General features: G+C 43.6%; 3 protein-coding genes across 3 annotated transcripts in view; 2 read left to right on the forward strand and 1 right to left on the reverse strand.

The window, feature by feature from the left end:
* The window catches only part of CARD14 (caspase recruitment domain family member 14), a 52115-nt gene extending 45019 nt beyond the window's left edge, over positions 1-7096 (forward strand). Inside the window, exon 20 of the mRNA XM_021000782.2 lies at positions 1337-7096. Coding sequence (XP_020856441.1) covers positions 1337-1544 — 208 coding nt within the window. The 3' untranslated portion in view covers positions 1545-7096. The remainder of the gene's footprint in view (positions 1-1336) is intronic.
* On the reverse strand, positions 7088-18073 carry SGSH (N-sulfoglucosamine sulfohydrolase). Its single transcript, XM_021000773.2, has 8 exons — positions 17977-18073; positions 15286-15446; positions 14539-14644; positions 12717-12867; positions 11712-11868; positions 11132-11213; positions 9499-9702; positions 7088-8294 (listed from the first exon to the last, which is right to left on the reverse strand). Exons 1-8 carry the CDS (start codon positions 18071-18073, stop codon positions 7735-7737), a joined length of 1518 nt encoding a protein of 505 aa, XP_020856432.1. The 3' UTR covers positions 7088-7734.
* A 187-nt stretch (positions 18074-18260) lies between these two features.
* SLC26A11 (solute carrier family 26 member 11) overlaps positions 18261-18722 on the forward strand; it is a 44562-nt gene continuing 44100 nt past the window's right edge. The window contains exon 1 of the mRNA XM_078155846.1: positions 18261-18350. The gene's annotated coding sequence lies outside the window, so the exon portion shown is untranslated. The remainder of the gene's footprint in view (positions 18351-18722) is intronic.

An 18722-nucleotide genomic window follows, 5' to 3' on the forward strand; every position in this document is an offset into this window, starting at 1 on the left:
CTCTAAGGTCTCTTCCCATCTGTAGATCTATGATCCTATGAGTCTTGTGAAGCTTGAACCAGGTGCTAAATTTTTTAGTTATGGCTCTGGTTTTTACCCTGCAACCCCAGAGAACAACTGTGAAAGAGGAATCTATCTTAGACCTGTCATCTCTATACCAAAGACATTTCTTGGTCACTGTTTTTCACTCAATTTGTCACTGTGACATAATGGATAAAAAGCTGGCTTCAGATCCACAAAGACCTGATTACAAATCTCCATTCTGACAAAAACCAGCTGTGTGACCCTGGACAAGTCACTTAATCTTTCTTTTTTTTTCCTCACTTAATTGTTCTTTAGTGTCTGTAGGCAACTTTCTAAGACTCTAAGATGCAGATTTATAGAGAGAATTTACTTGTCTGTGATTTCCCTTTACCAGTGAAATCACAGATCTGGTCCCTATTCCTATCCCCATCTTGGTTAACATGGATAGTCTAAATTAACTCGATACAAGAATAGAACAAATATTAGAAACTTTTATTTTAGCCCACAATATTGGGGGTATGGTGATTTCCTGTCACCAATCTCTATTTTAAGACAATAAACTTGATCCCTCCCCTAAAATTTCACTGGAGAAATCATCTGGGGCCCAGGTTCAGTCTGAGATAAATTTCTATTCCATAGTTCCATAGGGAAGCAATTAGATGGTGCAGTAGATAGAGCACTAGACCTGGAGTCAGGAAGCCTGAGTTCAAATCTGACCCCAGATACTAACTAGCTGTGTGACCCTGGGCAAGTCATTTAACCTCTGCCTCAGCTTCTCCAGCTGTAAAATGAGGATCATAATAACAGCTACCTCCCAGGATTGTTGTGAGGGATCAGATGAGATAATATTTATAAGGTTTTTAGCACAATTCTTGAAATAAAGTAGGCTCTATATAAATGCTATTAAATTTAAAAATTAAACAGCCTTCATCATATGAAGCACCCTTTCCCTATAGAAAACACAATTTAATGAGTGACACCTCTGTCTGTTCTGTTTGTATTTTTTTCCTGGGGGCCCAGAGGAGCCCTTGAACACTTTGCCCAGTATCCCAGAATGCTGGTTCACTTATCCAAGATGCTTTAGGAAGAACATCTGAGCTTGATCTATGGAGACCTTTAGATTTGGGCATCCTCCAAATGAGTGGTGAGATGATACCCATATCTTAGGAAGTGATTTATGTCACTTATGTGAAATGATTCCAAATGTGCAAGTCCCCCTCCCCCTCCCACCCCAATCCCCTGCCCCATTTAGTGTTCTAGGGGTCTTATGGCTCTATCTGGGTCCATCCTGTTCTCTATTTTATTAAAACAGAAAGGCCCTGCAGAGACTTGGAACTACAGAAGAACAGATCCTGGAAAAAGTCAAGCGTGAGGAGGCTGAACTGGACAAGGTCCCTTGTTTATACACCAGCCTAGCTCCTGATTGCTGGAGTGATGTGGACTCTCTTGTCAATTGTACCCGCTTGGCCATCACTGATGAGCAGAAGAAATTTGTATGGATAGAACAAAGCCCACGATAACCTTCCCATTATGGGCTTCTTCCCCATTCCTCCATGAGAGATGGCAGGACCCTCTACATTTCCTACTCCAATGAATATTTTTTGCAAGTTTTTTTCAGCCTTTAACTTACTTTCAAATCAGGATTCTGGGTTGGAAACAATGAAAGGAAGGAGAAACAAATGGAGATTTGCAATGAGATTCAAGTGGGTTTGCGGCTGTTCTATCTCTATTCTGCCTTTGGTGGGTATTTGAACAATCAATGCAAATTCATTTATTTTACCTTTCTTTTTGTGCAAACTAACATATAAGGCAACTTCACTAACTCTTTCATCAAGACTTTGGAATTATCTACATGATAGACTCTGAAATCTCAGTTTTAAAATCTACTACCAGGGGCAGAGCCAAGATGGCAGAGAGAAGAAGGTAGGGACTCACCTGAGCTCCCTGCCAAACCCCTCCAAAGACCTTTAATAATGCCCTGAAACAAAGCCTGGAGTGGCAGAACCCACAAAAAAATGGGGGTGAAACAATTTTCCAGCCCAAGACAACTTAAAAGTTTGGCGGAAAATGTCTGTCGCACTGGGGTGAGAGTGTAGTGCAGTCCAGTGCAGACCAGGCCTCAGCAAACCAGGAACAGGCTTTGGTGTAAATGAATAAGTAGCTGCAGTGGCCGCTTCCAGAGCTCTCATTCCACAGATGGGAAGAGGATCAAACAACTGGTCAGAAGGAGATTACAGGAGTCTCTTTGCTGGCACTGGGGGCAGGACTCTATGGCTTTGCCCATATTCAGATCCATGTTGCAGTCCTAGGTGGCAGTCCCAGGATGAGGAGGAGCACTAGCACATCAGACTTTGCAGCTGTCGTAGAACAGGGACCCTCATCACAGTTCCAGGTCAGAAAAGAGTACTTGTAGTCACTCATAGACCAGAGCACAGGTCAGAAGAGTAGTAAACACACTTCTCCCTACTTAGATCATACCACCTTAGAAAAACTGAAAACTTGCAGATCACTAAGTATCTCTGAAAACAGCTGCACAAACCCCCCTAAAGTTTGGGATAGTGCACCCTCCACCCTGGAAGCAGAGCCCCACTTTAGCAAAGAAGTTAAAAGTCAAGAAATAGGCTAGGAAAATGAACAAATAACAGAAAAAAATTCTGGTCATAGGAAGATCGAAAAACCTACTCAGAAAAAGACAGTCAAAATTCCTACATCTAAAGCCTCCATGAAAAATATGAATTGGCCTCAGGCCAGGGAAGAGCTCAGAAGGGATTTTAAAAATCAAGTAAGAGAGGTAGAGCAAAAATTGGGAAGAGAAATTGAGAATGATACAAGAAAATTATGAAAAAAGAATCAACTGCTTAAGGAGGCACAAAATAAGCCAAATGGTAAAAGAAGTACAAATGAGGAGAAGAATGCCTTGAAAAGCAGAATTGGCCAAGTGAAAAATGTGGTACAAAACCTCACTGAAGAAAGTAATTCTTTAAAAATTAGAATTAAGCAAGTGGAAGCTAATGACTCTATGAGACATCAAGAAACAATAAAACAAAACCAAAAGAATGAACAAATAGAAGACAATGTGAAATGTCTTATTAGAAAAACACTGACCTGGAAAACAGATACAGGAGAGATAATTTAAAAATTATTAGACTTCCTGAAAGTCATGATCAAAAAAAGAGGCTAGACAGCATCGTTCAAGAGAATATCAAGGAAAAACTGCCCTGATATTCTAGAACCAGAGCATAAAATAGAAATTGAAAGAATCCACTGATCACTTCCTGAAAGAGATCTCAAAATGAAAACTCCCAGGAATATTATAGCCAAATTCCAAAGCTCCCAAGTTAAGGAGAAAATATCACAAGCAGCCGGAAAAAAACAGTTCAAGTATTGTGAAACCATGGTCAGGATAACACAAGATTTAGCAGCTTCTACATTATAAGATCAGTGGGCTTGGAATTTGATAATCTAGAGGTTAAAGAAGCTAGGATTACAATAAAGAATCACCTACCCAGCAAAACTGAGTATAATCCTTCAGGGGAAAAACGGACATGTAATGAAACAGAGGACTTTCAAGCATTCTTAATGAAAAGATTAGTGCTGAATAGAAAATTTACCTTCTGTATACAAGACTCAAGTGAAGCATAAAAAGATAAACAGGAAAGGGAAATCATAAGAAGTTTAATAAGGTTAAACTGTTTACATTCCTACATGGGAAGATGGTACTTGTAACTCATAAAAACTTTCTCGTTATTAGTGTTGTTAGAGGGAGTATATATAGACAGAAGGCACAGGTGTAAGTTGAATATGATGGGATGATATCTTTAAAAATAAAATTAAGTGGTGAGAAAGGGGAATGCACTGGGAGAAAGGGAAAGGGAGAGGTAGAATGGGGTAAATTGTCTCACATAAAAGGGGCAAGAGAGAGTGAAGGGGAAGATGGGGAGGTGGCGGGGAACATTTGAACCTTGCTCTCATCAGAATTGCTCAAAGGGAATAACATGCATACGTAATTGGGCATAGAAATCTATCTTACCCTACAGGAAAGTAGGAGGGGAAGGGGATAAGAGAAGTAGGAGACAGTGATAAAAAGGAGAGCAGACTGGAGGAGGAGGTAGCAGAAGCAAAACACTTTTGAGGAGGGACAAGGTGAAAGGAGAGAGAAAGAATGGAATAAATGGAGGAAATAGGATGGAAATACATACCTGTGAAAACCATTTTGAAGCCGGTTTCTCTGATAAAAGCCTCATCTCTCAAATATATAGAGAAATGAGTCAAATTTATTAAAAAAATGATCCATTCCCCAATTGACAAATGATCAAAAATATGAACAGTTTTCAGATAAAGTAATCAAAGCTACATATAGCCATATGAAAAAATGCTCTAAATCACTACTGATTAGATAAATGCAAATTAAAACAATACTGAGGTACTACCTCACACCTATTAGATTGGCTAATAGGACAGAAAAGGAGAATGATAAATGTTGGAGGAGACATAATAAAATTAAGACAGTAATGCACCATTTCTGGAGTTGTGAACTAATTCAACCATTATGTAGAGCAATTTGGAACTATGCCCAAATATTTATAGCAGCTCTTTTCTGGTGGCAAGCAATTGGAAATTGAGGGGAAATTGGGGAATGACGGAACAATTTATGATTGTGATGGAAAACTATTGCAATATAAGAAATGGTGAGGTTGATGCTCTCAGAAAAACCTGGAGAGACTTACATGAACTGATGCAAAGTGAAATGAGCAGAACCAGGAGAACATTGTACATAGTAACAACAATATTGTAAGATGACCAATTGTGAATGAGGTAGCTATTCTAAGCAATACAGTGATCCACGACAACTCTGAAGGACTTATCATGAAAAATGTTATCCATCCCCAGAAAAAGAACTGATGGAATCTGAATACAGATTGAAGCATTTTTTTTACTTCCTTTATTTTTCTTGAGTTTTTATTTGGCCTAATGTTTTCTTTTACAACATGACTAATATGGAAATATGTTTTGCATGATTACACATGTATAACCTATATCAAATTGCTTGCCTTCTCAATGAGGGGGGCAGAGAGAGAGGGAGAGAATTTGAAACTGTTTTAAAAATGAATAATGAAAATTGGTTTTACATGTGATTGGGGAAAAATAAAATATTAAATTTAAAAAGGAATTTTTTTAATTTCAAAATTTACTCCCCATGTGACCTTTAATTTTTCTGGGTCTCAGTTTCCAAATTTCTAAAATCATGATCTGAGGCCCCTTCCAGCTTTCTTATCTATGATATGATTCTATATTGGGGAATCCTTAACAGAAAGAACCAAACAGAGATGATAGTAAAACAGAGTTTGATGCCAAAACAGAGTTTAGCAGACATGATATATAAGATTGTGAGGAAGGTCTCTTAGAACCACCGCCAAAACAGAGAGACCTATGCCTATTATTCAACATAAATCTATTGCATGGAGATGGGGACAAATACATGGGAGCTGATAGGAAGGAAGGCTTTAATGGAGACTTCTGTGTCTCCATTCTGTATCATTACTCCCACCCTATACCAGTGAATACTAGATACAAGTGCAAGAGACATGCCTATGGTCGTACAAATAATTGAAGGCAAAGACAGAAGTAGAACCCAGGTCTACTGACTACCAGTTTTATATACTTACTTTTTTCTTGGTGGGTTTTTTTTTCCCTCAAACACCGTAATCATTTGCCTCTCCCACTGAACCCTCCTTTGTAATAAAGAAAAACAATTAGGTATAATTGCCCAACAAAGCAACAAAGTTTGAAAACATATGTACCATTTCATATCCATTCACTTGTCTGTGAAGAAGAGTGATGTATTTTTACGACACCACAGCATATAAAAATTTCCACTGCTCCATTGAGGATCTGTGGGGTAGGTAGTAGGTTCTTCCTGTTTACTAAGATGGGGATGTGGAGTAAGGAACGACCTTCTGGAGCTTAGTTTCTCCTTTTCCCTACCTCCTAGAACCATTGTGGCAGGAAACAACAACCTTGCTTCCCAGGGGAGTAGGAAGAAGGCAACTCTTGGTAATTGTCACAATGGATTTTAAAGACTGAATTTCTGTAAATTTTGCTAAATTAGAGCAAACTTTTTATAAATAATTCATCTTTGGACCTGTGGTACCCATGGTATGAGGCTTGACCTTTCCCCTCCCATTCCATTTGAGTCTTGGACTCCTGCTTTAGGAGAGAGAGGAAGCAACATTGGATGGATATAAATTCACTGTAGCTCTAGATCAGGAGTTCTTAACTTGGGTCCATGAACTTTAAATCACACACACACACACACACACACACACACACACGCACATATATATGACTACATTTTAAAATAATTTCCTTTTCAACCTTAAGTATTTTATGTATTTAAAAACATTATTCTAAGGAGTCCCTAGGCTTCACCAGACTGCCAAAAGGATCCATGACACCAAAAAGTTAAGGACTGATATTCTAGATTTCTACCCCCAACCCCCCAGGATCTTTAGGAGTACTTCTCTGTGGATCAGGGGAAGCATAGGTCAACTCATGTCATAGATGTTCATCCTGATGTTTATCCAAATAAATTAAACGATGTCAGAGGTAAGGAAATTTTCATCTCCGAATGGTGGTGTCTTTGAGTATTTCTTAAAAAGGCAGGATTTTGCATATATTTTGTATTTTCTTACCTGTGTACATGTTATTTGCCTCCAGTATTTGAGAGATGAGGCCTTTATCAGAGAAACTGGCTTCAAAATGGTTTTCACAGTTATGTATTTTCATCCTATTTCCCCATTTATTCTATTCTCTTTCTCCTGAAGGGTAGGGATTGATTCACTTTTGTCTTTATATCCTCATCACCCAGCACCATGTCTGGCACACAGAAGGAGTTTAATACATGCTTGCTGAATTAAACTGAATGCCTTTACAATAAAGATAAACTACTGAAAACAGAGAGCCTAAAAGAAATCTCTGCTAGGGGTGATGAATTTGACAGTGGGGAAAAATATGGGAAATGCTATCAAGCTCATGCTCACGCAGCTCACAATAAAAATCCAAGTTATCTCTATCTGAGAGTTTATTGAAATTAATACATCATCTTCTCACCCTGAGAAAGTTTTATGTGAACCACCACAACAGGCAGATGCAAAGACCTGAGTCCTCTCAAATTCCTTCATCCTGTAGAAGCCTGTGAGTGGGTGGGTGGCTACCTCTTAGGCATACCAAGGGTAACAGAGCCTTGATTCCCTTTTTCTTTTTTATTTACTAGATTTCCTCAAAATTTCTTATAAGAGAGGCTCTGTCTAGAGACGTAAGGTTCCTCCAAACTTTAAGACCTAGGACCACAGGAAAAAATAGGACCATTTTGACCTATAATCTGACTTTCACCATGGCTGCTAGTAACCCTGCTTCCTGCTAGGGCCTCTGTTTAACACCCTCACCTTACAGTTCACTTGTGTCCAAGTCAGGTACATTGGCAGTGGAGCCTCAACCATATCCCTATGGTGACTATGGGACAACTTAAAGGGTCAGTACAGGGAATGAGACTTGTACCTCGCTTGTCTGACCCCATAATAATGCTCAGTCAGAGATAGAAATGAGGATTTAGCGGGGCTTATTCTTCTTAGGACAAAAAGATGCTCTCCCTCGGTCCCGCTCAATCATCAGCAAGGCAGGACATTTTGGGAGAAGATGGGCATTAAAGGCTCATAGTTCATTATGGAGTGGCTGACACTGGGGAGAGAGCTTCTCTTCCAAGACACCATCTGGAGCACATACCCAGGGGTCATTAGTCTCCCACTGCCACTTGGTCAGCTGAACTTTCAGCATCTCCAGCACCTCCACATAGTTGGGGTCAGTGGCTAAGTTCTGGGTCTCCCAGGGGTCTTGTTTCCTGTCATAGAGTTCCCATCGATCGCGGTAATAATAGTGGTGGAGGTCCTTATACCAGTTTGTGTGCTGGCCAGACCTGGTGCGATTAAGCAAGTCCTGGAAGGTAGGGGAAACGTAGAAATCCTGATCGATAGGGAAGGGCATCTTGAAGTTGAGGTTGTGAACTAGATGGAAATTCTGATGGAGCACAGAGCGCATGGGGTAGTACATTGTGACTTCATGGTGACTGTGGCTACTGAAGACTGTGGCCCAGGGTGGCTCTGCTAGTAGTGCAGGCAAGAGAGAGTGACCAGTGAGATGGACTGTCTTGGTACCAAAGATGCGATAGCTGGGGTATGGTATGGAGAACCAATCCAAGATGGTGGGCACGAGGTCTTAAAAATAATAATGATATTAGTTGACATTTGCACAAACTTTCATGGTTGCAAAGCACTTTACATACATCAGAATTGATTCTCACTACAACCCTAGTAGGTAGGTAAAAGTAGAATAACAAGAGAATGCTAGAGTTGGAGTCAGGAAAAACCTGGGTTAGACTCATGCTTCTTGCCACTTATTAGATGCGTTACCCAGGGCAAGTCTCTTGGCCTCACTCTATTTCCTGTATTTCTCTTGCGAGGATCCAATGAGTTGATGCCTAGAAAGAACTTCGCACATCCTAAGTGTGTGAAAGGAAGCAAAATGACTTCTCCAAGGCCACAAAGCTAGAAAGACTCCAACCCAGGTCTTCTGACACCAGTGCAACCTCTGGAAAGGAACCAGAGGTAACAATGTCCAGTGGAAAGGCACTGGATTTGAAGTCAAAAGACCTGGGTTTGAACTAGATAAGATTCTTAACCTCTCTGGGTCTCAGTCTCCTTGTCTCTGTAATAAGGGAGTAGAATTAGGCCTCTTAGGCCTCTTCCAGTTTGAAACTATGACCCTATGAATTCAGTCTGGCAAAGACCTAAACAAGTTACCAGGAGCAACTTTCTACTACCTTCATGTGATATTGAATTAAAACTATACCAGAGAAGTAGATGCCTCTGGATTGGGGACACATCTCACAGTTTCTTAGAACCTACCTTAGTGCTCAATAATTTTCATTTTCAGGAAGCTATCCCTCCTGCCTTACCTAGATCCCCATGCTACAGCTGAAGCCTGTCTCTTTGTCCATTTGTCATGTTACTTTCTCCTCAGACTCTAAAAAAAAAAAATCTCTTGGGTGGCAGGTGGGTGTGAGCCAAGAAGCCACAGAGAAGAGCCCTATTCTCTGAACACATTGCCTGGGACCCAGTTGGTTCTTAATAAGAACTTCATGCTTGACTCATGAGAATATCTCTTACCCAGAAGCTGTAAGAAGAGAAAAGAACTGCTCTTCTCTCCCTAAAAGGCAGGGATCGATCTGGGAACCAGGCAAGCAGAATTTTACTCTCCTTTCTCCATCATGAGTTACTACAAGACTTTTTGATCAATCCCAGTTTTCCCAACTATTATAAAATTAAAAGGCATCTCAAGGTCTACTTAAAGGTAAGTGCATGCCTTCAGATTCCTTTGCAACAAGGAGGCAGATGGAGAGACAGTCAAATGTGGCCTTACCCAAGAGGCTGACAAAGGCCTCGCTGACTTGGCCCCAACGGTTTCGGTGCTCTGGAGAAGACACCAACATGGGCTCGGCTATGCCTGACCAGTATAGGTTGGTTCTGCCACTAGGGAAGGGGATGCCATTGTCTGAAGTGAAGATCACCAGGGTGTCATTCAGGAAGCCAGCTTTATTCAGTTCTTCCAGCACCAGTCCAATCCCTGTAGGAAAAGTCAAGAGTGAAGAGAATAGGCAGCACAGTGACTTGTAGAATTCTCCCCCTCTTCCCGAGCCCACCTTGTTGCCACTTGTGAGCCACTATCAACACTCCTACCCTCACCACTCCCTTCTTTCAATGCAGACCTTTTCACCCATTTAAAATCCATCTCTTTCAGAAAGTCTTCCATGATTGACACTACTAGCTTTGATTCATCACTCTGGCCTTGCCTTGGCATTTTTGTGTACCTCCCTGTACGACTAGATTCTCTATGACTTTGGGCATCTGTCTTCTGTGGGTGCTCAAAGGGCCAGACTTTGAGGCTAAATGATATGGCTACCTCTTTCTCCCTTCCATCACCCATCCCAGGATTTGTAAAATGAGCCAGAGAAGGAAATGGCCAACCGTGTCAGGATCTTTGCCAAGAAAACCTCAAATGGGATCACGGAGAGTCAGACACAATGGAAATGACTGAACAACAAAAAATCGTCAGAGCAGGCGCTACAACCTGACTCCTAAGCCAGCATTTTTTCAGATAAAGTGTTGAAATATGGCCTCCTTTGAGACAACAGGGGCACCACCTCATTGAGACCAGTGGCCCAAGGACAAGCCTGAGTAAAAAAGGGTGGTCCTTTAGTCATTTCAGGTCCCTCCCACTCTGACCCCGGCCAGATGCCTTTCCCGTGAAGGTTTGGGCTGCTTGGAAGGTGAGATGTCTGGGATAAGGAAGATGGAGGCATCTTTAGGAAGGACGGTCCTGCAGCTGCGTTACTGTTTCTGTTCCCTCACCTAAAGGTGAGTGGTGGGAAGGGGTCCTGCTTCCCTTCCTCACGCTGCCCCCTTCCCTGGAGTGACAAAATGGCCCTAGAGGGCCAATGCTGTTCATATTAAAGGCACCAATTTGTCAGGCTTCCCGTCCTATTCTTAGGCTAGGCCAATTTGCAGGTCCCAACTATTATGGGCTCTCCCCTTTCTCATCTCTCAGCTGAGGAACCTGATTAAAGAATAGAACATCTTCCCCAGCTTCTAACCATTTCTCATGCTCTAACCTTGCCTCTCACCTTTTTCCTTACAAGAATACAAGCACTCCACCCCCTCTTTTTAAATTTCCCATCCTGGGGCAAAGCTGGAGTCACCTCACCCTAACTATAGTTTTGGTTCCAACATCACTGTGAGAATGGGAGCTGCCTAGGACAGGCAATCATGTTTTGCAATTTTTTTCCTTCTGGATCCCGCCCTGGCAGGGTCTAATACAGAGGTGTATACAGATGGGGAACTCAGTCCATGGTGGTGATTCACACTCTCTGTCTGAGCTAGGCTGCAGTTGCGCTCGCAGGGAAGTCTGGACCTAGATGGTGCTTGGGGTAACCCCTCCCTGTCTGAGACAAAGCAGAGAGCCCGGTTAGGTTCCTAGGCCCTGTTCTTCCTCATACCTTGGTCCATTCGGCCAATAGTGGTGTACTGAGCAGCCAAGTCAGCTCGGGCTGCTGGGGTGTCAGGGATGAAGTAAGGGACCTAGGAAAGACAGGTAGGTGATAGGTCATAGACAGAATTGGGAGGGTTGGAAGAGACACAGACTAAAGTCTAAACTGGTGCTATGAACAGGAGGAATGGGTACAACTGAACTTTTCTAGAGAACTTAGACTGATAGGGATATTATTGAGGATTCTTAACTGAATATGGGTTGAACTAGATGACTTCTGAAGTTCCTTCCAATTATGAAATCCCATGATTCTATGTTTTATTCTTTATGCACATTGGTCTTAAAGGTTTATTGTCTTATATGAATAAACCGTCCTATTTCCTTAGTCCTTTTATTACCATTAATAAGAGTATAGACCCAGGAGGCAAGGGTTAACTTGGTCCTTGGGTCCAAATTCCTCTGGCACGGGAGCTCTTCTGGGCTAACCACACACCTGCTTGGAGCATGGGTCGCAGGCTCACAAGGAGGGTCTGAGTCCGATGGAATCCCTAGAGGTAAAAGGAGTTGAGATAAAGGAGGTCCTATATTACCTGTACATCCTCTGGGGCATAAGTTTGGGGCACCCAGTCAGGGATCCACCCCATCCCACTCTCTCCATTGCCAAACTTCTCACAGAAGGGTCCATACATTGGCTGAGAATGTCCACACCGGTGGGGATCATGGAAAGCAACATAGAGGAAGAAGGGCCTGAGAAGTGGAAGGAATGAATCAAAACCAGGGTCAGGACAAGGATCCTCACAGGCTCCTCACAGCCCTTTCCACCCAGCTATGTCAATGTTCCTGACTCTTAACCTAGGTCACTCTGTTATGCCAGCTTGGGTCCCCCTCATAGCACTGCCTACACCCCTCTACTCAACACCCCTCCAGTGTTAGAGCCTCCCTATGCCCCAGTTTCTAACTGGGACCTTATATAATACATATAACATTTATCAAACACTTAACACGTGTTAGGTATTATGTCAAGTGCTGGGGAAGATTTAAAATTTAGATAAATCTTTGCTTGGCTTATTGATTAATTGCATGCAGTCCAGGAAGGGATTAAGACACACATACCAATATGTATATTACAAAACCAGTGCATGGTAAGTGCATCAGTCAAGTCAACAAGCATTTGGTAACCACCTACTATGTGCCAAGCACTGTGCTAAATACCGGACAAGAAGTGGAGGGAGGAAAAGAAATAAATACTTGTTGATTAATGAGTTGCAAAGCAAAGTTCTATGTTAAATTAGGGGAACAAAGTAGTTACCTACTAGGGGAAATTAGGAAAGACTTTTGAGAAGAGGAAGCATTTGAATTGGACTTTAAAAGATGGACATAGATGGGGAGTAGAAACTTTCCAGACACAGATAAACACCTGAACATAGATACTTGAGCATGACAACATAGTGTATGCTCGCACACACCTCCTCTCCCTCCTCCAAACCCAAGCAGAGGTAATCTAGTAATATAGATTTATAAGAATGAATCTCAGTGAAAGTTCTGGAGTGACAAGCTAGGAGTCTGAGGGCTGGTGGAGGGACAAAGGCTCCTACCTGTCATCCTGGGTTTCCAGGAATTTTCGGACCAGCAGCTTTATGCGGGTGATGTTTCTCCCCACCTGAAGGATGGAGCCATTCTCCTCTGTGTAGGCAAAGTCAAATGGGTATACTGGCTCTGGTCCAACATGCTTCTTCCCAATGATGCCTGGAAAAGACAGCCCAACAAGCCCACAGTCAGGAGAAAGAGCAGAAAGGGAGAACCTGGGGTGCCTCACTTTCCTTACCTAAAAAGTGAGAAAGTTGGACTAAGTCATTTCTTCCAACTCTAGACCTATGATCCCATGATCCATGTGATCTCTCTTCTCCCTTAAGCCTGCTGCCTTCTAATTACTGCTGCTGTGCCAGGAGTCAGCCAGGAAGCTGTGTACACAGCCACATACACAGAGGGAAAGCCTTCACTGAGAGCAGACATTGAAGAGTGTGTGCCAAAAACCTAATGTGATTTTTGACATGTTAAGAATATAAAAAAAGTAAGGGACAGTTCTCCTGCGCTCTGTCCTGTTTGTACCACATCTAGAAAACTGAGTTAAGTTCTGGGTGCCACATTTTATTTTATTTATTTATTTATTTACTTTGGCTAGGCAATAGGGTTAAGTGACTTGCCCAGGGTCACACAGCTAGTGTCAAGTGTTTGGTTGAGGCCGAATTTGAACTCAGGTCCTCCTGACTTCAGGGCTGGTGCTCTATCCACTGTGCCACCTAGCTGCCTGGCTGCCACATTTTAGAAAGAATATTGATAAGCAGGAGGGCATTCAGAGGAGGGGCAGCTAGGTGGTGCGGTGGATATAGCTCTGGGTCTGGAGTCAGAAAGACTCATCTTCCTAGGTTGAAATCTGGCCTCAGACCAGTTGGGTCTGTTGGGAAGGTGGGTGACCCTGGGAAAGTCACAAGTCTGTTTGCCTTGGTTTTCTCATCTGGCAAATGAGCTGGAGAAGGAAATGGCAAACCACTCCAGTATCTCTGCCAAGAAAACCCCAAATGGGGTCATGAAGAGACAGACATCACTGTAACGACTGAACAATAATAATCCAGAGGAGGGTTATCAGGACAGTGAGGGGCTTGGAAATCAAATAATATGAGGATAAATTCAAGGAAATTGTAGGATCATAGATTTGAGACCTAGAAAGGACCTCTGAGGCCATATTCATTCTTCTCCAGGCTGTACTCTGGAACTGGTTGGTTGGATCCTTCCAGAATACCCATTTAAGGAGGGCACCTATTGCCAATTATGTCTCATCCTGTTCCAGATGACAAGCTGAATCAGAAGCAAGGTCTCTATACCTAGAGCTCTTCAAATGGAAACGGCATGATCATTTGTGGAGGACGTTATAAAGGACAGTGCTACTTAAATGTGATTACGCCTGGATATCCTCTGAAGTTAATTCCAAAACTGAAATTCTATAGTTCTCTGTTGTGTTTGGCAGGCAGATTAGTGTAGTGGACAGAGGAGATGGCTTTAAAGTCAAGAAGAAAGCTTCAAGTCAAGCCCATGAGACATACTAGTTGTGTCATCCCAGGTAAGTCACTAAACCTCTCATTGTCCCAGGTGACTCCAATACCACAAGCTGAAACACAGGTGCCAATTTACCTTGCCAGAGGGAGTTTCTCCCCCAGGAGTTCTGTAAACCAATCAAGTCACAGGTCCAGACCCAAGGACTTTGGTAAGTGGAGGCAGAGTAATTATCTGTGTGACCTCGGACAACAGTTTAACCCCCTTGGTCCTCAGTCTCTCCCTCTGTGAAGTGGGAGGAATCTCAGGAACTATGAGAAGCAGGAAGTAACTACTTCTTCCCCCAAACCCACCCAAGCTCCTAACCTGTGCGGATGTTAGCCTGGCTGAGAAGCAGAGGCAGACTTCGCACCTTGTTGAAGGAGTTGAAATGATGGTCATTCTGATGTAAGCCATACATTCCATTCTGATGCTGTAAGGAAAGCTATTATGAGCCTGAGGGGGCCAGGACTCTCAACCAAGCTGTCTCCATCACTCAGATCAACTATAGTATCCCTCTTCCTAGTTCCCTGACTTGAATTAGAACTTAGCTTGCCAGTGCATATGAAAGTTCTGTGTTTGTACCTTTCCTTCCTCCCTCTCCCACCCGCATCTCGTTTGTCCTGGTCCAGAAGACTTTCATTAGCATGGAAGCACTATATTAACAAACCTCTCTAACCCAGCCTCCCCAGATGGCAATGATCAAGACACAAAACTCTTCCGTATGGCTAACTTAAATGTGGAATCTGACAGTTTTCTGTTCAAAATTATAAAGAATTACAATGAAGACTTACAAAGAAGTAGTTCTGGTGAAGGATAGATATGGGAAGATGAAAGGGTCAGGGAGATTCTCAGAGAAGGTAGCAGGGCATGGGCTTGTTAGGATAGACTGTATTATTAGCACTTTTTTGATGAAAGGGGGGAGCCAACAGCCTATTCACTCCAAGATACTGCCTATATGCCCAGAATCCCAACAGTATACACTGCTCAAAAGATTCTCCTATCTTCTCCCTTCTACTGTTCTCTTTTTCACCACCCCATTCTTCTTCTCCCGTAGCACGGGCATCTGCTTACCTGCGGTAAGCCAGTCAGGAGGCTAGCACGACTAGGGGAGCAGCTGCTGACTGAGGTGAAGGCATTATGGAAGATCAGGCTCCTTTTTGCCAAGGCATCCAGGTGTGGGGTTGAGATTGCACTGTTGTTGTATGTACCACTCTCAAAGCCTCCATCATCCGCTGCCAATGGGAAGAGAAAGAGGGAAGGCACTGTGAGCTAAGGGATGTGAGAGAAATAAAGCTGAGTATGAGGATTCACTATGGAGCTCAAGGATACTGGCATTTGGTATCCTACTGAATTGTAGGCAGATTTGGTGGAGGAATTCTGAGTAAAGCTGGGACTGGGGCTCTGATGTATGGTGTAAGGCATTGTAGGAAAAACTCACATTCAGGTAACGGGGAGATTCTGCGCAATTCAGGGTCTCTGAATGGAGGAGCCAGAGCTCAAATGAGCACTCCCAGAGCCAGTGTTAACCCTGGCTCATCCAGTGGACAGCATATTAGTCTAGGAATCAGGAAAATTTGTGTTCTAATTCCACTTTCATCACTTAATTAGCTGTTTTAGTTTCAGCAGGCCATTTGATCTCTGTCAGCCTTGGTTTCCTCATCTATAAAGTAGGAATAATACCTACAGTATTTATCTCACAGAGCTGTCATAAGGCTCAAATGAGATAATGTATATAAAGCACATTGCAAACTTTAAAATGATACACAAATGCCAGCTATAATAATTGTAGTGATTTCACTAAATATTTTGATTATTAATTATAAATTAATATTTAATTTATTATTATTATGGGCACCTGGCCTTAATGCTAAGTGTTGATCCCATTGGCCATCAGGTCTCAGTCCCTTTGTCATCTACACACCTACTTTATGAGTCCCAGTACTGCTATTTACTATTAACTGGGATTCTTTGAGCAAGACACAATTTTTTTGAATCTTAGGTTTCCTCAACTACAAAATGGAGGTGATTCTTGCACTCTCTATCTCAGAGAAGTACTGTAAGGAAAATTCTTTGTAAACCTTAAAGGGTTAAATAAACACGAGTTATTGTCATATTTACCCTGGTGGGGCAGCTGAAGCTGGGGGGTGGGAATGGTGTGTTGTAAGCAGAAATATCTATTCTAGGTCTTCTGGAAGAATGGCTATGAGTTTTTCTCTACAGCTGGCCTTCCTACCCAAGGTGAGAATGAAGGAGGAGGGAATAGCTTAAAGCCATCTTTACATAGCCTCTTGTCTATCCCAAGTTGTGACATTTTAACTGATGGTTTTTGTCCTTTACTCCCCCCAGGTTCTGAAAAGCAGGTGATTATGATAGAGATTTGGGGTATAGATGCCATAGTGGTTCATAGGAGCCACCCTTGAAAAAAACCTACTTGTCTATGGAGGTGGGGTATGGGGGACTGAAGAACTGTTTTGCAATGAACCGAAAAAGTCTGTCTGGAGGCTCAGAATATGTATTTGTGACACTGATTTAACAGTAGGGATGAGGACTGGCAAGGGGCCAGGCCCAGAAATAAGCTGTTTTGTGGTTTGATTTATCACAAGGACAGAGCCCTCACCACCAAAACAGGAAGTCCCTGAAAAATACATATCTTCGGTAGAATTTCAGATTTTCGGTGGGGAGGAGAAAGAGAGAGAGAGAGAGAGAGAGAGAGAGAGAGAGAGAGAGAGAGAGAGAGAGAGAGAGAGAGAGAGAGAGAGAGAGAGAGAGAGAGAGAGAGAGAGAGAGAGAGAGAGAGAGAGAGAGAGAGAGAGAGAGAGAGAGAGAGAAAGTACATGTTCACCTGTAAGTGTACCCTTTCCCCCCGACCCTCCAAGAAAAAAAGGAAATGAGAAAAGGAGATTCATGCCCAACAGCAGATTCCTCCGTGCTCATGTTTGGACAGATCTCTCACCCAACTCTGTTATCTCTATGTCATTATCCTGCTATCAGAACCCAGAAACCCAAGTGGAGTGAAAAGAGCGTAGGCAAGCAAGAGCTCCACTTTCAAACATCACCCTAACTTGGGGGTTCAGTTAGGATAAGGTGAGTGGGGCTGCAGGATGTGTCTGGAGACACTCTCCACCCCGAATATCACGTGTGGGGCTTACAGCCAGAAAGCTGCTTACTGTGGGTGTGACAGGGTGGAGAAGACATCTGAGAGGAGAGGAAGAGAGGGGAAAGAAGGAGAAAAGGGTGAGAAGAGGGGAGAAGTGGGAGCATGGGGGAGATTCAGTGCAGTACAGAGGTGAACCGTGATACTGAGGCTCAGATGTGCCCTGGAATAGGAACTCACAGGGAGGAGGGGAGGGGAGAGGAGAAGAGGAAGAAGACAAAAGGAGATGAGGAGAGGTGAAGGAGGCACCGAGTTCTTAGTGGGGGCCCCCAGACGTGGAAGAAATGGCGTCAGGTACCGCCACATTCCAAGCAGTCATTAATGACCTTTGTGCTAGCAGGGACAGGAGCGGTGTTGTGTGTGTGGAGGGGGAAGGGGAAGAGATTGGGGAATGGGCAGCGACATTACCGAGGTAGTAGGTCTGACCCCAGCGTAGCTGCTAGGATTGCACGCTTCCGGGGTTGCGTTACAGGCCCGATACAGGAGGTGACCTTGGAATGAAGGCATGCCCTGCCCCTGCCTGGGTAGCTAAGAGATGCCCGAGGCATCCCTGGGATTGCCAGGTTTGCACTGAGGAAGGGTCAGTGGGCCGCCAGACCGTTACTCACCCAGGATAAGCAACACGTTGCGGTGGCTTTGTTGCAGCCCCAGGCATATGCCGAGAGCTAAGAGAAAGAAGCAGCCGCCAAGCTCGGACCGGGGCATGGCGAAGACCCCAGGGACCGCATAGGCAGCTCCAGCTCCTCCTTCCAGCCCCAGCCACGGCCCTCTCCGTGCTAGCCTCGGGAGATGGGAGTGAGTTTTGTCTCCAGGCCCAGCTCCTCCTCCTCCCGCGATCACATGAGCAGGGCCCAAATCATCCAGTCAAGTCCACTCTCGGCACTTCTTTGTCCCTTCCTCCCCCCTCCCTTCCACCTCCGTTTCCCAGAGCTGAATCCTCTGAGCCGTAGACTGAGGCTGAGAGCTCCTGGAGGGGCGCAAGGTGAGTCCCCTACCTGGCAGTCCCCGATCTTACGGAGAGGGGGCAGAAGGGACTTGGCAGAGAAGTGGGGACGGGACTGAAAGAGTTTGAGGACTTGGAGCCTGGCAACCCACGGGAAATGTGGTGTTCACCTGGAGGGGTTAAAGTAGAGTCCATTCTCAAAAGCCTCTTTCCCCCTTCCCGTGGATAAAGTGCTGGACATGGAGACAGAAAAGCCTGGGTAGGCATTCTGCATGGTAGTGACTAGCTGTGTGAGCATGGGCACTAAACCTCTCCGACCTTTGTCTATAAAATGAGGATACTAATACCTTGTAGGACCTGCCTCTTTGGGTTGTTTTAAGGGTCATATGGATAATGCGAAGCAAATTCTCA

Source organism: Phascolarctos cinereus, unplaced genomic scaffold (genome assembly GCF_003287225.1).
Source record: "Phascolarctos cinereus isolate Bilbo 61053 unplaced genomic scaffold, phaCin_HiC Scaffold_5;HRSCAF=322, whole genome shotgun sequence".
In the NCBI taxonomy this organism is placed as follows: domain Eukaryota; kingdom Metazoa; phylum Chordata; class Mammalia; order Diprotodontia; family Phascolarctidae; genus Phascolarctos; species Phascolarctos cinereus.

Excerpts from the sequence above, each read along its gene's own strand:
- SGSH (XM_021000773.2), bottom strand. The coding sequence starts at position 18,073 with ATGCCCCGGTCCGAGCTTGGCGGCTGCTTCTTTCTCTTAGCTCTCGGC. Across the intron at positions 15,447-17,976 it reads CAACGTGTTGCTTATCCTGG|CGGATGATGGAGGCTTTGAG; the intron begins GTGAGTAACGGT and ends TCCCATTGGCAG. Across the intron at positions 12,868-14,538 it reads CCAGGCTAACATCCGCACAG|GCATCATTGGGAAGAAGCAT; the intron begins GTTAGGAGCTTG and ends TGTCTTTTCCAG.